This window comes from Euleptes europaea, chromosome 18 (assembly GCF_029931775.1).
Source record: "Euleptes europaea isolate rEulEur1 chromosome 18, rEulEur1.hap1, whole genome shotgun sequence".
NCBI classification, from domain to species: domain Eukaryota; kingdom Metazoa; phylum Chordata; class Lepidosauria; order Squamata; family Sphaerodactylidae; genus Euleptes; species Euleptes europaea.
The window spans coordinates 37153264-37177473 of NC_079329.1; the positions used below are offsets into that span (position 1 = coordinate 37153264).

The 24210-nt window shown below is 47.3% G+C and overlaps 1 protein-coding gene across 1 annotated transcript in view; it reads right to left on the reverse strand.

Moving 5' to 3' along the window:
• The window catches only part of ADAM11 (ADAM metallopeptidase domain 11), an 86831-nt gene that overhangs the window by 32176 nt on the left and 30445 nt on the right, over positions 1–24210 (reverse strand). Inside the window, exons 7-15 of the mRNA XM_056864703.1 lie at positions 19645–19711; positions 17072–17139; positions 15506–15580; positions 12657–12728; positions 12129–12295; positions 8542–8626; positions 7056–7146; positions 6295–6346; positions 2309–2408 (exon numbers count right to left, since the gene is read on the reverse strand). Coding sequence (XP_056720681.1) covers positions 2309–2408; positions 6295–6346; positions 7056–7146; positions 8542–8626; positions 12129–12295; positions 12657–12728; positions 15506–15580; positions 17072–17139; positions 19645–19711 — 777 coding nt within the window. The remainder of the gene's footprint in view (positions 1–2308; positions 2409–6294; positions 6347–7055; positions 7147–8541; positions 8627–12128; positions 12296–12656; positions 12729–15505; positions 15581–17071; positions 17140–19644; positions 19712–24210) is intronic.

Genomic DNA, 24210 nt, shown 5'->3' on the forward strand with positions numbered 1-24210 from the left:
GTTTTAGTCAGAATATACTCATAAAGTATCCTTAGTGCAATGCACCTTCATTCAGAATATAAGGTTACAGAAATCCTGTCAAAATATGGTTAATTCTTTGGAGAAAGATTTGGTTAGAAGCATCCTAACTTAAATCATTCAAAACATCATAACATTTCTGTACAGAAGACACACTATACCTTGCTGTGTCATCTGTGTCACCTGGAGTCTTTTAAAGACTTCTATTAATATTCTTAACTGATCATCATTAAGATCAGGCATTGTGTATGTTCATGCTATGCATGGTCTTTCTAGTTTTAGACAGCAATGCTGAATATATAAATACTATGTGTTAGCTTAAAGCTATTTACAGTCTCTTTGACTGTGCCAATCTGTGTATGTGCATTGTGCATATCTCACAGAGTACAGAGAATCTCCCTTCCCTTCAGGAACTTCTCTGGTCTCTTGCTCTGAGGAGGTTCAGAAGTCCCTCTGTTAAGTAGAGGACGTTCTGACACAATCCCAGAGGTCTAGCTATTAGCCCTGTATTCAGGATGCTTCTTAGCATTGGTAAGCCAAATAGGCTTAGTCTGTAAGAATCCATAAATCTGATGGACTCTCAGTGTTCCAATACATGGAAAGATCACTGCACTTAGATTCCTATTCAAAGAATAGGAATTCTAAGGGTCTCTATCCTCTTCTAGGAATAGAGCAGTCTCACAAGAAGACTGTAAGTAAGATATGTTGAAATATCCAGATCTTGATATTTCAAGATATCTGAGAACTTCTGTCCACGCAAGGATCAGAGTTTCAATGTTTTACATCTCAAGCCTTTTGAGATGGAGGTGCTATGCCAGACAGCTGCAGTCTGCCAGCCATAGAACTCTAAAATGCAAGCTGTACTGTGGCTCTATTTATACTATTTCTAGACCCATTAAGAGTGAAGATTGTTCCTTTCCCCTCAGGAACTTTTCTTCCTTAGCCCTTGAAAGGATAATTTTATTTCCCTTTCGTATCCAAAATCAGGAGCTTTGGTGGTTTCTTTTCCTGTCTTCTGATATCTTATTGTCCAAATATGGACATCCTTCCCTTTCAGTCCTCTGTGCCTAAAGTATAAATCCTTATTTCTGAGTTACATGATCAAGTTACATATTTAATTTCTATACCATCCTCTTCGTTAGGACTATACGCATTAAATGAGACTACTTAGAAACCTGTAGCACAACGTTTAACTATATAACTCATGAAACACAATTATAGCTGACATTGTCACTTTACAAAGTGTTGTTTACATTAGTTTAGCAGGTTTGCATTCTGCTGCATTCTCTGCTGCATTTACAGTAGAGCAAGGAAGCATATTATTCTTATCGTTGAGAGAACTATTTTTTAAGCACACTTCCAACTATTAATGCACTCTTAGTAGATTAAGATTCTGACATCTGGCAGCTAAGTCAGAAAGATGATTTTTACGCTGCCCCTTCAAGGGCAAGCCAGAGTAACTTTAGTAGTTAGCTTTGATTAGAGCTAACCTTGAGTTGCCTGTCAGCATGACACAGACTTTCATTATACATTACACAAACCTCTGTATGTGTATGTGTGTTTAAGCCCTATATGGAATTAATTCTGCACATGTTCATAAGATACCATGATCATGTCAGAGACTGCTACACCTGGAAGTGACATCAGTCTTCTCTAGGAATCATCGGAAACTCTACGGTTTTACCATAAAGTTGCTGGCAATTCCTAGAGAGGACTGGTGGGTTTTCCCCCCAGAAGTGACATCACGAAGGGAATGGGGTGATCAAGAGCTGGCTACTAGCACAGTGGTGTTGTCCATTTCTTTTACCTGGGAATCCTGAGTCTTGTCGCTGGGTTTGGGCCTGAGCCAGCAGATGGCTGGTGGTATTTGGGAGTCCAGCCAGATCACTGTGGCTGAGAGAGGCCTGCTATTGACCTCTTCCTACCAGAGTAGGGTTGCCAGGTCCCTCTTTGCCACCGGCAGGTGGTTTTGGGGGCAGAGCCTGAGGAGGACGGGGTTTGGGGAGGGGAGGGACTTCAATGCCATAGAGTCCAATAGACAAAGTGGCCATTTTCTTCAGATGAACGGATCTCTATCGGCTGGAAATCAGGTGTAATCGCTAGTACCTGGAGGTTGGCAACCCTATACCTAAGGAAGTCTTAAAGCAAGGGTCTCCTGGAACAGAGGGTCCTGAGGGGAAGACTGTACCACAGCCATTTGGCAAGGAAAGGGAAATAACAAATACTTACACTGTTTTTCCAGAGAGTTGCCTGGAGGCAATTTTTACTCACCTGAGGTGACCAGACTTACCTTCAAGGGCTTGTTGAAGAGGCAGCTGCCTCCACCTTCCTCCAGGAACTGATTGTATTCGTCGATACTGCAGCGTGAGAACTTCCGGGGCAGGTGATACCTGCGGGGAGAGCCAAAGAGGAGAGTTAGAAGATACAGTGGAGGGAGGGGCAGGATTGTAAGTGCTCTCCATCAGTGGCACTGCGCAAGGGTTGCCAGGTGCCTGGTGGTGGGCAAACCCCCAGCCATTTACCCCTCTGCCCGCTGACCAGCTGAGGGTCGGCGGGCAAATGTGCACACATGCGTGCACGCCGCAGCACGGAACTTGGGCAGGGCCAAGGAAGTGCAGGAGGACGGCACAGGTGCGGCAGAGGACGGCGCAGGTGCGTCAGAACCCTGCCCCAGCCCCCACAAGTGTTGGGCGCCATTACGCGGCACCGCGGGGAAGGACAGGTGCCGCAGCGGCTTCCCCGCCACCCGCCAGCCCCAGGATGCTCCCGCGCCCAGCCGCCCCACCGCTCAGCTGGCCGGCCCAGCCCTGCTCCCCACCTGGGCCACCAAATCAGCTTCCCAGGTGAGTGAAGAAGGTCCGCACATCCGGTTGTAAACCAGAAGTGTCGTGCACGCGCACGATCCCCAAGCTCTGCCCCCAAAGCCTCCCGCCAGAGGAGAGGGGGGACCTGGCAACCCTACACTGCGTGCATGGATTTGGAACTTGGCTTGAGTTTCAAGCTGGTGGGTCACAAGTGATCTAAAGTGAGTCACCCCAATAGCATCACCTGGTTTGTTTACAGTTGTTTCTTCTTGTTTTGATTTAAATAAGGTGGAGGGAGGGGGTGGTGACTGGTACAGTAACCTAATGATCAAAAGTGGTCCACGCCACTGATGTGGCCTGCTGGATCCAATTTCACTGCCATGATCTTTATAGCCAGTGTGGCATAGTGATTACAGTGTTGGTCTAGGATCTGGGGGACCAGGTTCAAATCCCCACTCTGCCACAGAAGCTCACTGGATGATCTTGGGCCAGTCACACACTCTCAGCCCAGGGTTGCCAACCTCCAGGTGGTGGCTGGAGATCTCCCGCTATTACAACTGATCTCCAGGTGACAGAGATCAGTTCGCCTGAAGAAAATGGCCCTTTTGGAAGGGGGACTCTATGGCATAATACCCCATTGAAGTCCCTCCCCTCCCCAAACCCCGCCCTCCTCAGGCTCCACCCCCAAAATATCCAGGTATTTCCCAATTCAGAGATGGCAACTCTATCTCAGCCTAGTCTACCTTACAGGGCTGTTGAGAGGATAAAATGGCCTGCTGAGACCTCTCATAAAGTAAAGTAATCTGGAGGGGTGACTAAGGGTTGCCAACCTCCAGGTGGTGGCTGGCGATCTCCCGCTATTACAACTGATCAGCCGATAGAGAGCAGTTCACTTGAAGAAAATGGCCGCTTTGGCAATTGGACTCTATGGGATTGAAGGCCCTCCCCTCTCCAAGCCCTGCCCTCTTCAGGCTCCACCCAAAAAATCTGCAGGTATTTCCCAACCCAGAGCTGGCAAACCTAGGGTGACTGGAGTCAGAAGAAATTTCCCAGTGACTTATTCCCTCTGTAAATTGTGGGACCCCCCCCCCAACTTCCCAGGCTTATTTTCCTTTTTAAAACATTACAAAAAGAATTACAAAACTTTACAAAGTGGTTACCTGTCTGGTTCTTTAAAAAACACCCCTACAGAAAAATGAGGTGGCCAATTATCACCCTGTCTCTAATCTGCCCTTCCTAGGCAAAGTGATTGAGAGAACAGTAGAAGAACAACTCCAGGTCTTATTGAATAACTCATCAGCCTTAGACCCTTTTCAATCTGGTTTCAGACTGGGCTATGGGACGGAGACAGTTCTGGTGGCTTTAGTTGGCCACCTCTGTCTAAGTGTAGACAAAGGTCAGGCCTCCTTGTTGCTCCTATTGGATTTATCTGCTGCCTTTGACACAGTCGACCAGGCAATCTTGTTGAGGTGCCTAGAGGCAGAAGTAGGGATCAGGGGATGTGCGCTGAACTGGTTCAAATCATTCCTCATGAACTAGACCCAAAGAATGGCCATTGGTTGTCATCAGTGTGGGGCTTATCCTACGGAGTTCCACAGGGCACAATCCTATCTCCCATGCTTTTCAATCCCTGCATAAAGCCCTTGGGGCAAATAATTCATTGGTTTGGGGCTGGATGTCATCAATATGCAGATGATATCCAGCTCTATATATCCTTATCCAAATCCCCTGGAGATTTGGCAGAGGTCCTGAATTACTATCTGGCTGCTGTGGTAAATTGCCTCAAAGTGAACAAATTGAAGCAAAACCTTGAAAAGACAGAGGTAATGCTGGTTGGGAAGGTAGATCTTGAAGGACATTGGGAGAAAGGTGGACTATAGATAATGTAACATAAATAAATAAAGAAGCCTCAGCAAAATAAACTGAGTAGAGATGTGGGGACTTCCCTGGTTCTGTTCCTTTACTGTCCTGAAATTTGCTCTGTGCTGCATAGTTTTAATTTCCAACTAGGAGAACCTCCCAGATTAATTGTGGGATCGGAACATGTGCAGCTGGCTGTACTTCCTTCTATTCATTTATGTCTTTTGCAACTTCCATGCTTCTGGTGTGGGGGTGGGCTGGCCCTTTGCCTTACTGGGAACGCTCCTGGTGGTCTGCTGTCCTGGAGGGCCACTGACCTCCCCACCCAGGCCCACGCCTCTGCCAGCATGTGTCCAGGAGGTGATGAGCATACCTTGCCTGGGATGAGAAAATACCTTGAACTGACCCGGTTTCCAAAAGGAGAGGATCAATTTCCTACTTTGGTTGGCTGCTAAGCCTGTCTTGTTGTTTTATGTGGTTTTCCAAAAAGAGTTGTAAATCTTTAGTGATTAATTGCACCTGTGTGTGGTTTCCTCATCTGCAATGGCCACACTGTTTCTTCCATTACTGCTGCTTCCCCCACTATCTCTTCAAGGAGAGCACTTTCAGTCATGAAGAAACCTTTTGGATCTTTCTCGGTATTGAAAGGTTCCTTTTCCTTTCCCTGACTGGGCACTGTATGGAACCTCAGATGACATTATGTGGCTTTATAAGACATTATGTGGCTTTATAAAACTTGCCATTGAGAGGGAGCACATATAGTTGATTGATGGATTATTTATTTTATTTACCTTTTTTATAGTCTGCCTTTCTCACCAAGACTCAAGGCGGACCTCACACTGTAAGTCAATGCAATCAATAGGATGAGACATCTAATAAGCAATGAGATGGGACTGGGATTGCAGAAATCTGAACAAAGTATTAAGCATTAGGTCTCTAATGTCACTTCTTGCATCTCCTGAACTTTTAGCTGATGTAGAGAAGAGGAAATTTCAGCAGATGCAGCTTTTCTCACCTTGGCTTGATAGGTAGCACCTGCCAAAATCCCCCCCCCATGCAATTAAGAAAGGTTCAGGATCCATCTTGCCACAACAAAGGCAAAAAGAGACAGACAGACATATCACAGTAAAAACACAAGCTAGTTCAGTGTCGCAGGTGGGGGGCAAAGGGAAGAAGAAGAAGAGTTGGTTTTTATATGCCTACTTTCTCTACCACTCAAGGGAGATTCAAACCAGCTTACAATCACCTTCCCTTCCCCTCCCCACAAGAGACACCCTGTGAGGTAGGTGGGGCTGAGAGAGCTCTAACAGACTTGTAACTTGCCCAAGGTCACCCAGCTAGCTTCATGTGTAGGAGTGGGGAAACCAACTCAGTTCACCAGATTAGCCTCCACCGCTCATGTGGAGGAGTGGGGAATTAAACCCGGTTCTCCAGATCAGACTCCACCGTTCCAAACCACTCCTCTTAACCTCTACACCACGCTGGCGCCTAAGTCCTAAGGCTAAAAAGCTTGAGGACAGCTTTAGTAAGGAATCTTCTCTCCACTTGGAAATGAGGCACCCTCTCCTTCCCCCATGATGGAAATGAGGCCCCCTCTCCTCCCCTCACTCACCCAGTGTCCTCCATAATACATCCCAGCCATGAGTCAGGACAGCGACAGTCCCCTACAAAGAAATGAGGAGGGGGAGAAAAAGGAGATACCTCATTAAGGAACTTTAAGGGGGCTTTGTGCTCTATATCCCTACCCCCAGTTTACCCTCTCGTCCAAGTTACACATTATGGTTTTGAACAAACCACACAGCAGCTGAAGGGAATGACATTTGAAAGGACTGTGGGGGCTTGATTTGGCTCAGGACCACCGTGTGTGGGGGGGCTTCCCATACAGTTTTCCTGAGTTGAAATGGCCCCAGGGGGGTTCCTTGTCCGATTTTGGAACTGCCGTATTCCGTAAATGTCATTTACAAGTGTTCTAATCTGTATCCTATTCTATACATAGACTCTGGTTTTTAAAAACAGCATTGGTACAACATGAGGTAGGAATCTCCGCCAAGGTTTAGCCAAGTTAATCTTTAGTTTGTTTGCAAATAAGATAAGCTGTGGCAAGCTGATTAGTCTGCATGCAAGCTGAGCTATAAAGACAGAACGATTAGTCACAGTCAAAAGGAGCACTTTTCTTTGATCTAGCAAGCTCAGTTCTGGGGGAGCTCACCAGCTCGGGGCCTCAAACAAAAATCAAACCCAGTCTGAAACTGTTTGTCTCCCTTTCAGAAGACAAGGCCTACTCTGAGATCTCACCTACCTGCTGCTAGTTAGCCCCACTGCTGAGGCTGGTGCCACCCTCCCCCCCACTTGACCCAACCCCCAGGGATTTACCTGCAGAGGCACGATGCTTGTTCCACATCATCCCAATGTTCTGCCCCAGAGTCTGGGCTAACGTTACAGCCATTGCTCCCACATTGCCATACTTTGGGAAGGAAAAGAAGGAATTATGTTGTGGGGGGGAGCCCAGAGAAGAGTCTACTCTGGCATGTTGCTGGGCTCTTGAGGGCCAGATTCATCTTGTGTGGGGAGGGTGGGTTCTTTGAGGTCTACATGTTCCCAGTTGTGACAGGCTCCTGGGAACCAGCCTCACTCCGCTTTGCTGGGCTGCTATACACAGACCCCTTACCTGATCCAGACCACCCTCCCAGTTGAAGAAGAAGAGTTGGTTTTTATATGCTTTTTTTCTCTACCACTTAAGGGAGACTCAAACCAGCTTTCAATCACCTTCCCTTCCCTTCCCCACAACACACCCTGTGAGGTAGGTGGGGCTGACAGAGCTCTAACAGAGCTGTGACGTGCCCAAGGTCACCCAGCTGGCTTCATGTGTAGGAGTAGGGAAACAAATCCAGTTCAGCAGATTAGCCTCCACCGCTCATGTGGAGGAGTGGGGAATCAAACCTGGTTCTCCAGATCAGACTCCACCACTCCAAACCACCGATCTTAACCACTACGCCACGCTGGCTCTCAAAGCATCATTACTAGTTGCTTAGCACCCTATGCACACAAACTCATGAATGCAAACAACCAGGTCCCTGCCCCAAGGAGCTTGCAACCTACTTTCAGACTGAATGGGCCACAAAAGACAAAGGGGAAAGAAAGAGAGGAAACGGTAAGAGGCAAGCCCATTCCGTTGCCAGAGCAAAGGCATGTGAAAACTAAGGACCTAAAGGGGTCATGGGAAGGGAGAGCCAGAAAGATCACGGGCGCCTGTTTGTTCAGAGGTAGTGCCTGGCAAAAGGAACAGTTGGACAGAATAGTTGCAGAATTTTATGGGACCAGGAGAACTTTTGGAGGGGTGAGCGAGGAAGTAAACTTAGAGTAGACCATGGCTGTTGGAAGTTCCCATCCTTCCGAGCTTCAGCTACTCTACGTCCCGTTATCAAACCGAGGGCCTGCCAACCTCCGGGTGGAGCCTAGAATTCTCCACCTCCAAGTGACCCTCCAAACTAGAGAGATCAGCTTACTTGGAGAAAATGGATGCTTCAGCGGGTAGGCTCTATGGCAAGGGTGTCGAACTCATGTGTTACAAGGGCTGGATATGACATGTCACTTGGTTGGGCTGGCCCATGCCTCACCAGCCCAGATCAGGACCTGGGGGGGGGGGCTGCCTCAGCTGGCAAGCCCAGATTGGGACTTGGTGGTGGGTGGCTTGCGGGCTGGATAAGAGCTCTCATGGGGCTACATCTGGCCCGCAGTCCTTATGTCTGACACCCTTGTTCTATGGTATTATACCCTGCTGAGGTCCCTCTCCTCCCCAAACCCTGCCCTCCCCAGGTGCCACTCCAGAGTTGGCAACCCTACTGCCAGCCCCACTCACCTCGTTAACACCTCCACCCCGGGTGACTGAGCAGATCCCCCCAATGTAAGCGGTGCCACTGCTGCTGCTTCTGAAGGTGTGCCCACTGGAGGGAAGAAAGAGGGAGGGCAGAAAGCACAGTGAGTGGATGGAAAGCCGGGGTGCGGGGTGGGGGTGGCCTTCCACTCCCTTCCAGCACAGCTCTGACAGGTTCCATACTCAGCTGTCCCAACAGCAAGAGGAGCTGCCAGGAACCCTAGTTTAGGATGAAACGGGGAGGGAGGCTCTTGCAAAACCCAGCTTGGATTACATTTTTAAGGAAATTGGTGGTCGGCCAACCCCCTTTTGTCTATAGGCCACAGCTCCCCCCCCCCCCGGCCCCACTGCTCTGTTTGTCAGAAGGGCTGTTCACTGAAATGTCAATGTGGAATCCCCTTTGTGCCGAGCAACACATGGCCAGACTTTTTCCCTGGTTTAAAGGTTGCGTGATAAATTGTCTTGGGTGTTTTCTTGTATTCAGCTAAGCTAAGCTACGCTACAGAGGGGATGAAGTTGCGCCTACTTCTTTCTCAGCACAAAAAATGACTCCGTATTTTTCAAGTACATTATCAATCCCTGCCTACCACGTCAACAGTGGACAGGTCTACAGGAATGACCCAGGAAGATGCAGGGGAGCAGTCAGCGGGCATCTGACTGGCAAAAGGACGCTGGACTAGACGGAGCATTGGTCTGATCCAGCAGGGCTGCACTTACCTTCTTAGGTTTTACACCTCGTGTGCATCTTACCTTTCTAATTGGCAATTTGGCTGCTTCCCTTATTTGCTGAAGAACCCTTCACCCCAGTACTAGGGAAGAGTCCAGGAGTTTGAAAAGAAGTTAACCACCATATCTCCGGAGTTGAGAGAAATGCAAGAATAATCCCCCCTCTCTGAGTTCTTACGATCTCCTCAGTCCTGAGAAGTTATATGCCAAGATGCCTTGACTTCCTACCTGTGGTTGACCTTGGTTCAGACAGCTTGTGCCTGGCACCGTTTTGAACACTGCCTTGAACAAAGAGACTGAAACAAGGAGATTGAAATGTTTCTTGTCTTGCAAACCCTATTGGGTTGCCATAAGTCAACTGTGACCTGATGGTACTCATACACACACATTTGGCCTCACATCCTAGTTAGTCACGGAAGGAAAACATTTGCGCTTGTCTATTTGATGCCAGTGCCTCAGTGCCATCGGGCTCCTACCCACCTGCAGGGCTGCCACTGCTGCCTGGCTGGCTCAGGCTGTGGCTCACCCTCCTCCTCCCCTGCCCGCCTCCCTCAAACTTGTGGCTGAGATTTTGCAATGTACCGTCATGAGATCTTGGTCTTTGTTTAAAAGTTAGGTTTAAAAATAAATCTTGTTTGTATTTACCTGCACCCTTGGGAAATGCCCACTATCTGTACCTAGCCCCAGTCTCTGGATTTTTTGAGCCACACAATAGTACTTCTGAGCTTGTATCTCCCAACTGCTGTTGAGCCTTAGCCAGCCCTTGTGTGCCTGGAGTGAGGGGAAGGGCTTCCCCCTCTGCTTTCCTGCTCTCTCCTCTGCACTAGGCACAGCAGCTCTTCTAAGGCACCTGGAGGAGGGCCAGCTACCCCGGAGAAAGGTGAGCAAAACTATTGCCCCACAGTGGCCTCTTGCTCTTTCCCAGGTGTCTGCTGTGTGTGTGTGTGTGTGGGGGGGTACTTTCTTTCTTCTGCAGCCCTCTTGTCTCCTCCCTGTAACCACCTGGGTGCAGAGAATCATAGAATCATAGAGTTGGAAGGGCCCATAGAGGCCATCTAGTCCAACCCCCTGCGCAATGCAGGATCAGCCTAGAGCATCCCTGACAAGTGCTTGTCCAGCCTCTGCTTAGAGACTGTCAGTGAGGGGGAGCTCACCACCTCCCTAGGTAGCTGATTCCACAGTCAAACAACTCTTACGGTAAATTTTTTTTTCCTGATATCCAGCTGGTACCTTTCCGCCTGCAATTTAAACCCAATATTGCAAGTCCTATCCTCTGCTACCAACAGGAACAGCTCCCTGCCCTCCTCTAAGTGACAGTCCTTCAAATACTTAAAGAGAGCAATCATGTCCATCCCTGTCTCTCCCCCCCCCCCCGGCCTAGAGTGGAGGGTCCCTTACAGTGACAACGGATGGTGCCAGGTTCTTCCATGCGCTGAGGGCACCCCTATGGACGTCCAGGCCAAGGACCAGAGTAGCAGGGAGAACGAGTCTGCAGGAGGGCTGAGGACAGGGCTGGCTGCCCCACTCTGTGCTTTTTCCAGCACATGGATGAGGGATGGCAGCCAGAGCCTCCACCCATGTGGGGGGCATCGGCAGTTGGAGCTGCTCTTCAAGGAGTGGCCGGAGTGAAACCATGCGAGAGCCTTGCCTGCCATCCTGCCCTACTGCCAGCTGTGGGGGGGGGGGGAGAGAGAAAGACACTGGAAGGAGGTCCTGACTCCACCCAGCCTTCTGATCCAAGGCAAAGCCAAGAGAGAGGAGGGTCAAGTGGGGTGCTCCTCATAAGACAAGCCCTGCTTTCCTTTCTTTCCTTTCTCCCTTAGAAGCTCCTTGATTCATAAATCATGGGCAGCATAATTCTAAATCTGTTGTTTAAGGGATATAAAAACTGAGATAAATTTTGCCACTGCCAGTGTAACCTTAGGATTGCCGTCACTTAATAAATAGGATATTAGCTGGGTTCGTGTATCTATCTTGCATAACCACAGAAAGGTTAGCATTCAGTCTAGCAAGAAAAATAGCTCTTAAGAAATGAGGAGTTGTCAAGAAATAGGTATAAGCAGGCAAGCAATGTGGGGGAGGAATTCCAAAAAACTGAGATGAACAAATGCAACGAGCACAAAACGATGTGCTAACATAATCAATCTGTTTAATATGCTTTTTTTGTTTCAGAGAAGGCCTCTGATTTCCTAAGATCTCTTATCATATCCCATGATGTACCGGTTAGCCCTGCTTTCAACCGGGGGTGGGTGGCTTAACCTGCTTCCCTGATCACTTACAGAGAATTCACACTTAGGATCTTTTGCTTTGCTTTAGTAAAGTATATCATTAGGTTCTAATCTTAATTAACTAGCAGCTGCCATCTTGGAAGCCACACCTATCTGAAAAAGCAACACCAGCCTGATCTTGAGCCTTTTAGGGCAGCCTGATGAGCAGAAATCAGCCAGGGAAGCTTTTTATGGAAATCAGAATTACTTACTTATATATTTAAGGAGAGGCTGTGCTAACCAGCAGTTTTGAATATGAAGGCAAACAGTTATATTATATGTGCTCTCCTTTTCTTACTAAGTGGTTCATTATACTAACTAATGAACCAGCATGTTTTATTCAGATGTTTTTTTAGACGACTGTAAATTGGTAACTTATGTGCTGGTCATTGACTGTAATAAAATTTCTATTCTATTCTTACTTATATATTTATTTGCTTGCCTCTCTCCTGAGCATCTCAGGACCCAAGGTGGGTACCTCCACATCACACTGCTTTCAAAAGCAGAGCAGCAGCGGCCCACTGAAAAGTTGACAATCCCATTTTTCTGCTCCAAAAAGGCACAGTTGTCAGAACTCACGAGAAGAGATGCACAGCATCACTGTGTTCGGGAAGAGCTTCCTGGCGATACTTCATGAACTCATTCAGTGTCTCCAAGGCATCCTCGTCTTCTTGGATCTTGTCCCCTGATGCCCACGTCTCCATAGCAACTAACACGATTCGTGTATTCAGCTGCTCCTTAAAGATCTGCACCCAGAAGAGTAAGTCAGGGGTATAACTTCAAGGAAGGAACCACCACCCTTGCACCGAGAGGACCACTCCCACTCTCCAGAGCAGCTTGCATGGGTCATCAACACAGAAAGCATGCTCCAAATGCAAGCAGAAGGATGGATTTCCTTCTTAGCACCCACTGGTGGAAGACCTCTAGAGGCCTTGCAATATTTTACAGCTGGCAAGCGCATAGTCCCAAGTTTAATACTGGCTTGAGTTTGGAAAGGCCCCCTAGCATCCCTTCTCAAGGGGTTTATTTGAAGGAGAACCACCCATGGAAAGGACAGGTGCCGCTGCATCTCACTGAGGGGTGGGGAGGAATGCAGCCCATACTCACCACATCAGCAAAGTTCACCACAGACTTTGCAAAGTTGCCGGTAAGGGCAACAGAGCGGCGCTGCTGCTCGAACTGGAAAAGAACAGGCACAGAAAGGGGAGTTCAGCCCTTGTTAGAAGAAATGAGCCCACAGTAGCCAAGCAAGGGGCCCCTGTTTTCACCCACCCCGTTGGCCCTTGGGGAGGGGGGGAACAGCTATTCTCCCAAAGTGGTAAAGAAACATAAGAACATAAGAAAGGCCCTGCTGGATCAGACCCAAGCCCATCAAGTCCAGCAGTCTGTTCACACCGTGGCCAACCAGGTGCCTCCAAGAAGCCACAAACAAGACAACTGCAGCAGCAGCAGCATCCTGCCTGTGCTCCAAAGCACCTCATATAATAGGCCTGCTCCTTTGATACTCGAGAGGTATGCATCATGACTAGTATCCACTTTTAGTCGTAGCCATGGATAGCCCTCTCCTCCACGAACATGTCCACTCCCCTCTTAAAGCCTTCCAAGCTGGCAGCCATCACCACATCCTGGGGCAGGGAGTTCCACAATTTAACTATGCTTTGCGTGAAGACATACTTCCTTTTATCTGTTTTGAACTACAGGCAAAGTCCCAGAAATGCTGAGTTGAGGTCCGTGTGGACTCCCAACTTCAGAGAGCTCCAAGACAGGCACCTGGTGCCTTTCAAGGTCTCTGTTCCTGCTGCCTGACCCCAGACAAAAGTGTAGATATTTTAAGATTAGCATTTCTGGAGATCATAGGCGACAAGGGGAAACGCTGAAGCCGGCCACACTGATTCATGAGGGCCAATTCACGTGCTATAAAGTTTGGTTGTTGCCCATGCGACTGGCTGGCTGATGTGATTTGGGAACTTTATGCTGGGAACTTGAGACCGCGGTGTGTGGGGAGAGGGGGCTTATCAGCCTCCCTGCCCCAAGCTGTTAGTTCCATGGGGAGCAGCTCTTCATTTTGTTGGGGAAAATTAACATGGAGCCTTCCTTACATGATGGTTTCCCTGCAAGTGCAAAGAGAGAGAAAAGGGGCTGCACCAGGACCAGGAGATAAATATAAGGCCGAGGCCAATGGTGCAAAATAGGTTTTAAAAAATGTTATTGCTCAGAATAGAATTTCCCTACGTGTTTTGCCCAAGAAGCTTCTTCAGGAGAATCTGTAGTTATTACAATAGTCCTTCTGGCTACAGAATTTATGCTCATTTGAAGGACTACTGTAATAACTACAGATTCCCCTGAAGAAACCTCTTGGGTGAAACGCGTAGGGAATTGTATTATGAGTAATATTTTTTAAACCTATTTTGCACCATTGGCCTCAACCTTATTTTTATTCCCTGCAAGTGCAAACAGCTGTCTCCTGGGGCCATTTCAGGTTAGGAAAACGGCAGGTGGGAAAAGGTTTAAACCCCTCTACCCACATGCGGCGGACCCAATCTGAACTGGGTGTGTGCCTGCTGAGGAGTCGAGTTCCAAGCATGGCATTTCAGGCACGTGTCTGATTGACAGTAACCATGCAGGGCAAGACTTTACACTGTTGGCTTTGAGGCTGGCTTGCTAGCATGTATGTTTGTAATACAAGTGGCAGAGCCACCAGGCTGTGGCTCAGTGATAAAGCATCTGCTTGGCATGCAGAAAACCCCCGGTTCAATCCCTGGCATCTCCAGTTAAAGGGACTTGAAGAAGAAGAGTTGGTTTTTATATGTTGACTTTCTCTACCACTTAAGGGAGATTCAAACCGGCTTGCAATCACCTCCCCTCCCCCTCCCCACAACAGACACCCTGTGAGGTAGGTGGGGCTGAGAGAGCTCTTAATAGAACTGTAACTTGCCCAAGGTCACCCAGCTGGCTTCATGTGGAGGAGTGGGAAAACAAATCCAGTTCAGCAGATTAGCTTCCGCGGCTCATGTAGAGGAGTGGGGAATCAAACCGGGTTCTCCAGATCAGACTCCACCGCTCCAAATCATCGCTCTTAACCACTACACCACACTGGCTCTCACCACGCTGACTAGGCAAGTAGGTGATGCGAAAGACCCCTGCCTGAGACCCTGGAGAGCCGCTGCGGTCTGAGTAGACAATACTGACTTTGATGGACCAAGGGTCTGATTCACTTTAAGGCAGCTTCATGTGACCTCATGTGAAAGGAAAGAACCAGCTACAATCAGCCTGTCTTCGTTAAGGTTCTGCATGGATCTCTGGCTTGACCTACCTCGTGGATTTTTCAACGGAGCTGAGGCCTTGCAGGGTGCTTGGGGGGGGGGGCTCATTTTCATTAGCTGGCCAAGTAGCCGATGTGCTTTTTGGGGCACCGCAGTTGATTCCGCATCCCCAGCCGTTGCACAGCTTCACTTGAGCTGCCAATAACACTATATAGGTAGGGTTGCCAACCGCCAGATTGTGGCTGGAGATCTCCCACTATTACATGTGATCTCCAGGCGATAGAGATCAGTTCACCTGGAGAAAATGGACACTTTGGAAGGTGGACTCGATGGCATTATACCTCACTAAAGTCCCTCCCCTTCCCAAACCCCGCCCTCCTCAGGCTCCAACCCCCCCCAAATCTCCAGGTATTTTTCAACCTGGAGCTGGCAACCCTACGTATAGGAGACCCATCACCAAGAGCCCTGTTTTAAAAAAGGATTAGGGAAAGCAAATTTCAGGTGGGACTGGGAGGAAGGTCGTCCCATAAAGAATGTCCTGCTCCAAGAAGCTGAGCTGGCCATTACACTTTTGATGCCTTTTCTTTTATTTCCGCTTTGCTGCTCTTTTCCCGGCCCATTTTAAGAGGTCTGGAACAGTATGCCCAGCTCTGCTGCTCTTCACAGGCCCAGCCCCCCACATGGGGCACTCACCAGCCGATGGTCATTCACCACGATGAGTTCAATGAATTTGGTCTCGCTATGAACCGTTCGTTGACCTCGATAAACCTGTGGCGGGCGGGGGAGAAGAGGACAAGATCATCCAGGGATCACCTCCTGGGCTTCCCCTCCCTATGGATGAAGACTTTATTCTGTTCCTCCCCACAAAAGTCCCTCAAAATTCTGCACTGAGGAAACTCAGATAAGGGGATCAGAATGCATTACGTGGATGAAAGATCCTCCAAAGTTAGTGTATCTTCCAGAAGGCCCCGTGGATCTTTCCACACAACCCCTACTCAAAGCAGGTCCTGACAATATTTGCTCCCACAAATCCTGTCTCGGGAGCATTGATGCCATATAGGGTTACCAGATCCCCCCTCTCCATCGCAGGGAGGTTTTTGGGGATGGTGCTGAGGTGATCGCATGCGCAATCCCTGCTCTGGAGCAACCCGGTGGGTTGGCGGGCAATTGCCTGCCGAAACCACCCACCTGGCAATCCTAATGCCATATCCTGTATGGATAGTGGAGACAACTTTGCTTCTGGGGTACGATTGCCAACCTCCAGGTAATTCCAGATCTCCTGGAATTACAACTGATCTCCAGACTACAGAGATTAGTTCCCCTGACAAAAATGGCTGCTCTGGAGGGTGGGCTCTATGGCGTTATACCCTGCCCTTCCCAGGCTCCACCCCAAATCTCCAAGAAACTCCCAACCAAGAACTTCATAGAATCATAGAGTTGGAAGGAACCACCAGGGTCAGCTAGTCCAACCCCCTGCACAATTCAGGAAATTCACAACTACCTCCCCCCACACACCCCCAGTGACCCCTACTCCATGCCCAGAAGATGGCCAAGATGCCCTCCCTCACATCGTCTCCTAAGGTCATAGAATCAGCATTGCTGACAGATGGCCATCTAACCTCTGCTTAAAAACCTCCAGGGAAGGAGCACTTACCACCTCCTCAGGAAGCCTGTTCCACTGAGGAACTGCTCTTACTGTTAGAAAATTCTTCCTAATGTCTAGATGGAAACTCTTTTGATTTAATTTCAACCTGTTGGTTCTGGTCCGGCCTTCTGGGGCAACAGAAAACAACTCGGCACTATCCTCTATAAGACAGCCCTTCAAGTACTTGAAGATGGTTATCATATCACCTTTCAGTCATCTCCTCTTCAGGCTAAACATACCCAGCTCCTTCAGCCTTTCCTCACAGGACTTGGTCTCCAGACCCCTCACCATCTTTGTTGCCCTCCTCTGGACACGTTCCAGCTCGTCTACATCTTTCTTAAATTGCAGTGCCCAAAATGAATACAGTACTCTAGGTGAGGTGTAACCAGAGCAGAGTAAAGAGATACCATCACTTCGCGTGATCTGGACACTATACTTCTGTTGATATGGCCCAACTTGCAACCTCTTCTGGAGAGTACAATGAAGCAGCCCCGCCTGCCGGAAACCAATGGCGTGGGAAGGCTCTTGGGTTCCCTGCCCCCAGGAGACGCAAAGGCCTGGCAAACCTGCGGGGGTCCCAGCTACGGAGGTAGCTGGCTGAGGCGTTACCTTACCTGCCTTCGACGCCGCAGTTTAGGCAGCCTGGAAGGAATGTAGGAGTTCAGTGCAGCAAATAAACACCCTGGGTGGGGGGCAAGAAGGGGGTACACATCAGATATGGGGGGAGGAGAAGGAGGAGGGCAGGACTGGAGAAAAAGGGAAACAGATGCTTAATTCATAGGAAGCTGGGCGCTGGGCCTCAAGCCTGCCTGGAAGTCACATCCTGGCCTCAACCTGAAGCAGAAAAATGGGTATGGGGACACAGGTAATTAATAGGTACGCTGCGAGGTTATATTACTTGGATACCCCCACTTGAATTGTCATGGCTTCCCTCGAATAATCTTGAGAACGGCTGTTTTTGTGAGGTGCTGAGAATTCAGCTAAGAGATCCAGAGCCAGCCCCCAGCCGATCTCCCAGGACTGCAGTCTAAAAACCAGTCTCAGTCAGTCAGGTAGATATGCCCTTAACCTGAGAGAGATGTGCGTGGGGGTGTATTTCAGACCTCCTGCAGTCATGCCTCAAGAGTGACTGGAAGTACGTTCCAAGCTGGAGGCTGGCAATGTAGCTTGTACAGAGGGAGAGCTCATTCCTAGGCCTTTTATGCATGGCTGTTTCCCTCGCGGTATCCCCTCTGATGACTTCGGGTCTTTGTTTGGGTTATGCACATCGTTTCCCACCATCAGAGGTTGCCTCGCTCTCCCCCTGCGCTTTGCCCCTGTTTTCAGGGATCGGTTTTATCTCGAATTTGAAAACGTGGGGAAACGTGGGGCAAAGCGAGGTGACCTCTGACAGTCAGAAACAGCATGCACAATCAAAACAAAGACCCAAAGACATCGGAGGGGTGATGGTGAGGGAAACAGCCATGCATAAAAGGGTGCCATTCTCTCCAAGAGCCAGAGTCTATTCCAGCAGCAACCTCAGTGCTAAAGCACTTCTCTGCTTTCCACACTGAAGTAAACAACACTTATGCTAAAGAACTATAGTTATTGCTGAGGCTGCTGCTTGAGTAGAGAAAGAAGAAGGAAAGAAAGAAAGAAAGAAGAAGAAGAAGAAAGGAAAGAAAGAAAGAAAGAAAGAAAGAAAGAAAGAAAGAAAGAAGAAAGAAAGAAAGAAAGAAAGAAAGGAAGGAAGGAAGGAAGGAAGGAAGGAAGGAAGGAAGGAAGAAGGAAGGAAGGAAGAAGGAAAAGAAAGAAAAAGAAAGAAAGAAAGAAAGAAGAAAGAAAGAAAGAAAGAAAGAAAGAAAGAAAGAAGAAAGAAGAAAGAAAGAAAGAGAAGAAAGAGAAAGAAAGAAAGAAAGAAAGAAAGAAAGAGAAGAAGAAAGAAAGAAAGAAAGAAAGGAAGGAAGGAAGGAAGAAAGGAAGGAAGGAAGGAAGAAAGGAAGGAAGAAAGGAAGAAAGAAAGAAAGGAAGGAAGGAAGGAAGGAAGGAAGGAAGGAAGGAAGGAAGGAAGGAAGGAAGGAAGAAAGAAAGAAAGAAAGAAAGAAAGAAAGAAAGAAAGAAAGAAAGAAAGAAAGGAAGGAAGGAAGGAAGGAAGGAAGGAAGGAAGGAAGGAAGGAAGGAAGAAAGAAAGAAAGAAAGAAAGAAAGAAAGAAAGAAGAAGAAAGAAAGAAAGAAAGAAAGAAAGAAAGAAAAGTACCAAATGTATAAAACAATTTCTGCATGGGTTACATTACAACTGTTACCGTAGTTATTTATGGAAAATAAAAATAATCCAAATGCCCTTCAATTGCAGTTTTTTTTTAAAGTTCAGCCATGAAACTGTCCAGTGGTGGACCCTCACAAACTTTGCTGAATCTTCTATCATATGCCCCATCCCACCCTGGCAATTAGAATCTGAAATGGCTCCTCTGCTCAGAGGTGAATAAGGGACTTTTTGTATGGGTGAAAACGCATGGTCGCTTTAGTCTCCTTTATTCCCTGTTTCAGCCAGGATTGAATGCATGCGTTTCGCCGAACGTGCATTCAATCCTGGCTGAATCCTGGCTGAAACAGGGAATAAAGGAGGCTAAAGCGACCGTGCGTTTTCGCCCATCTCATCAGAGGTCACATGTTATTAAAACAGAAGTCCAGTGCAAATTAAAGGCTAACAACATTTAATTCATGATGAGCTTTCGTGAGTCATTGAAACACATGTTGTTCGTCTTTAAGGTGCCTCTAGACTTTTATTTGGCTATGACAAACTTGGCTATCCCTTTTACAATCACATGTTATAGCTCACTGAGAACATCTGAAGAAACAGTTTCCAGAAATGGACCAAGCAATGCCCTAACTCTAAGTATGAAGTGGGAAACACAAAGTTAAGGGAAGAATTGCATTAGAAACAAAGATCTCTACAACCATTTTTCAGTTCTTTGACCCACCCCCAACCCCCAACATGCACTTCTATTCTGCTGTCCAGATTAGAGGAACTAGAAACCCAGCTAAATTTTAAAAGCTTAGTACTTCTCATATTATTTTGTTAATGTACTTTCTACCAGTGTTAGAAAGCAGGCACCTGGAAAAGATTATCCGCATGGAGATTTGAAATTTGCTCCCGATCCTAATGAACAAAGCACCCCAAAATTGCTTTGGGATCAGACAAGTTTACCTGGTTTGGTGCAGCCCTGGGCAGTGCGAGGTATTGGTGCCTGGTGGATCGAGTGAGGAAGCGGCCCCTGCAACAGGCAAGAAGGAAAGAAGGTTTTGGTAACAGTCGGGGATGCCTGTCTTTCAAATGGGAGCGGGGAATCCCTCTTCTCGCCCTGGCGTAACAGTCACACAAACATTGCCAATGATGTGGTAAACAAGGGTTCGTGGGGGGAGAGAGAGACCCGAGATCGTTATTTCAAGAAAACAGTTTATTTGCAGCTGCTGACTCAGAGGCCCTAATGGGCAGAAATCTCTGAGCCCCGATTGTACTGAGGAAGGGATATTTATCCAAATTCAAGATATGACAACCCATCAACATTCAGGGTAGGCTGATAGCACTCCAGACATCGAGGCGGCAGTAGAGTAACAGTTTCACCCAGTTCTTGTTATGGTTTACTGTAACCCTCCATGACTCTTGCCCCAATTACTACAGACATAGACACACAGAGATATCCTGCCCAGCAACAAGCTATTCCCTGGCTGCCCTAATACATTTCAATACATTTTACAGAAAGGAAAAGATATTATTGCAAATTGCTAAATCAGTGGATCTTCCATAGTCAGGGGAAGTCTACCTTGCTGTCTCACCAACATTACACTAGAAGACTTTCTGATACCTGCATTATATGCTTAGGAATCCGAAGCATTGTTTACACCATGAAACTAGGGTTGCCAGGTCCCTCTTCACCACCAGCCGGGAGGTTTTTGGGGTGGAGTCTGATGAGGGCGGGGTTTGGGGAGGGGAGGGACTTCAATGCCATAGAGTCCAATTGCCAAAGCGGCCATTTTCTCCAGGGGAACTGATCTCTTATCGGCTGGAGATCAGTTGTAATAGCAGGAGATCTCCAGCTAATACCTGGAGGTTGGCCACCCTACGCTGAAGTCCCTCCCCAAACCCCGCCCTCCACAGGCTCCGCCCCAAAAACCTCCTGCCAGTGCCGAAGAGGGACTTAGCAACCCAAACCTTCTGCAGCAACAACATGGCTCAAAAACAAAAAAGCATGAGACAAGTAGTTCCTTAGGGGGAGAAGCTGATGGCCACAGTTACTGACTGTGCTACCAACGAGAGAAAGCTCTGAGGATGGAGAACATGGATGCAGAAGATGGGCATAAGCAGAGAGCGATCCCGATCCCCCTTGGTTTACATTTGGATTTTTGAAATCCATTGGTCTCTGCCACATTTGCTTCCAGGGAGGGTCAGACCCTTGAGATGATGTAAAAGGTTGTATATATGGGAGAGGGGGGATGCCCATGATTGGTAGAGGACACTGTGAACTTGGTAGTACAAGAACACTGACCTGTACTATTGACACTACACTTGTGGTTGTTAACAAACAGGATTTCTCTTCCAAGACTTAAAACATATGAATAAATTTTAGAGATCTTTTAAGCCTTGCAGTGAGAGAGGAAACTCACTTGGGAAAGAACTGGAAACGACGATGATATATTCTCAACTATTGGTCTACTTTATTAAGATAACAGATGTTTTGCCAGGCATTAGGGAAGACTTGCAAACTTGCGGCTGATCCAATAATTTTTCATCACTGAAACCCTCATTCTAACAACAACAACAACAACAACAAAACAACTCTGAAAACAAAAGCTCTTAACTCTTCAATTGAGTAATCCTTCACTGCAAAGCTAACCTTGCATAATATGAGCCTACACGCTTAACAGTCTCACCAGTTCTTAAGAACAGAAACAACAAACCCATCAGCTTAAACTTGGGGAGGGGGGAATCAGGGCTTGAGCCCACGCATTTCCTCAGGCAGGGAACACCCCCACCAGGCTGCTAACCTGGTGTTAAATTAATTGTGTTTCTTTTGTGGCATTGCAATTTTTAACTCCTCCTCCTCCCACTCTTTGCAATCTTCCAGTGTGGTGCACTGGTTAGGAGTGGTGGACTCTAATCTAGAGAACCGGGCTCAATTCCCCGCTCCTCCACATGAACAGCAGACCCTAATCTGGTGAACCGGATTGGTTTCCCCACTCCTACACATGAAGCCAGCTGGGTGACCTTGGGCTAGTCACAGTTCTCTCTGAACTCTCTCAGCCTCACCTACCGCACAAGTTGTCTGTTGTGGGGAGAGGAAGGGAAGGAGGCTGTAAGCCGGTTTGATTCTCCTTAAAAGGTAGAGAAAATCGGCATATAAAAAACCTTCTTCTTCTCCACAAGAAGAATGTCCAATTTGACCTTCCCTCTTCATATCTGAGGAAGTGAGCCGTCACTCACAAAAGCTCATGTTGAAATAAATGTTGTTAGTCTTTCAAGTGTCGCTGGACTTTTGTTTTATACTGCACATGTCACTAAGGAGCCTCAGCTTTAGTAAAGGGGTGTCAGTTTCCCTGCTTTAGTGTGACGAATCCCTTGGAAAAAGCTGGCCATGCAGCATCTGCTACCCTCTTGCTTTTCCAGAGGGGGCTGGGGCCACTAAGGCATCCACACCAGACTGGAAGGCATGACCAGTCTGATCATAGGCATATTTACTCAGCACTCATGGGGCTCGCTCCTATACAAATGCACAGGACTGCAGCCTTCAATATGTGAAACAGCCGATCTAGTAACCACACTCACCATCCAGACTCTCAAAGACGACTGGCAACTATGGATGCAGTTAGAAAACTTTTCAGTTCATAAATGCGTAAACTCATTTTTTGATGGGAAGTGGGATTTACCAGTTAAAACTGTGAACACTATTTGGGCAGCCGTTCAAAGTTTGGGCTTGAGACCCAATTATTAGGGTTTATTTTATTTCATAGTCTGAACTGGTATTGCTATTTATTTAATGTTGGGGTGTTCTCAGATGACTTCGAATGCTACCTTTTAAAAGAACATTCTTTCTTTTAAAATGTAACATTCGAAGTCATCTGAGAAGTCTATGTCTGGCGAGTTAGAGAAATATGTTTACTGAGTTTTAATCTGTTACCCAATTATTAGGGTTTATTTTATTTCATAGTCTGAACTGGTATTCTATTTATTTAATGTTGGGGTGTTCTCAGATGACTTCGAATGCTACCTTTTAAAAGAACATTCTTTCTTTTAAAATGTAACATTCGAAGTCATCTGAGAAGTCTATGTCTGGCGAGTTAGAGAAATATGTTTACTGAGTTTTAATCTGTTACCCAATTATTAGGGTTTATTTTATTTCATAGTCTGAACTGGTATTGCTATTTATTTAATGTTGGGGTGTTCTCAGATGACTTCGAATGTTACATTTTAAAAGAACATTCTAAGTCTGTCTGGCGGGTTAGAGAAATATGTTTACTGAGTTTTAATCTGTTACCAAAATGTAACTTTTATCAATGATTGTTATATGGATTTTTAACAGTTCTTGTAACGGACTTTGGCCAAATGCAATAAACTTGAACCTGACAAACGCTTGTTGTGGCTAATGAAGCAACTGTATTCTTATTTAAACGACGTGAGGGTCGTTTACTGGCCCCACTCTTATTTAATGTCTACCTAAACAATTTGCCCCCAACTCATCATGGTCAGCTCCGAATCCAGTTCAAGGTCTTGGTGGTAACCCTCAAGGCCCTTAACGTCCTGGGACCTTAAAACCTTCGGGACTGCCCCTCCTGTTACAATCCCCATGCTCCCTTTGGTCATCCTATAGGGGCCACTAGCAGATTCCTGGCCCCAGGATGGCTCAGTTAGCTGTCACTAGGGGAAGGGCCTTCTCAGTTGTGGCCCTTACCCTGTGGACTGCACTCTCTGATGACACTCAGGCCCTGCCAGACATGTTTAGTTTCTGCAGGGTACTCAAGGCTGAATTGTTTAGGTTGGCCTTTGAACTGTAATCCACATGTCTGGCTTGTTTTGTTAGTAGGGTTGCCAGGTCCCCCCTCTCCTCCGGCAAGAAGGTTTTTGGGGCAGAGTTGAGGGAAAGATCGCGCGCGCACTGATACGATTGTGCCACTTCTGGAAGTGCCACATCGCAAGGAGCCTTTACCACTCAAACTGGGAGTTGCAATGCGGGGCTTCCAGGTGTAAATGCATCGCAAGGAGGCTTTTACCACTCAAACTGGGAGTTTGAGTGGTAAAAGGCCCGTTGCGATGGGGTGCTTCTGGGTGTAAACTGGAAGTGACGTGGCGCGACGGGCAGAAGCACGTGCACGCATTGCCCACTGACCCTCAGCTGGTCGGCAGGCAGCCAGGTGGATTGACGCAAGTTTGCCCGCCACCACCTGGCAACCCTATTTGTTAGTGGTAAGGTGCCAGCCACATATTTTAATAGTTTGACATTTTAATGCTAATATTTTATACTTGTTACCTGCTTTTATGTTGTTTTAAACTCATATTTTATACTTGTAACCTGCTTTTATGTTGTTTTATGTTGTTTTAAACTCATTAAACTGTTTTAATGTTGTAAGTCGCCGCTCACCCAAAGGGTCTTGCGGCAACTAAAATAAATAAACTCAAATGGGTGTTTGTGTTTTAAACATTTATTAGCCACCTTTCCACTTCGCAGCACTCAAGGCAGCTTACTGTATATATAAAACAATGGTTATAAAACACAGAAAA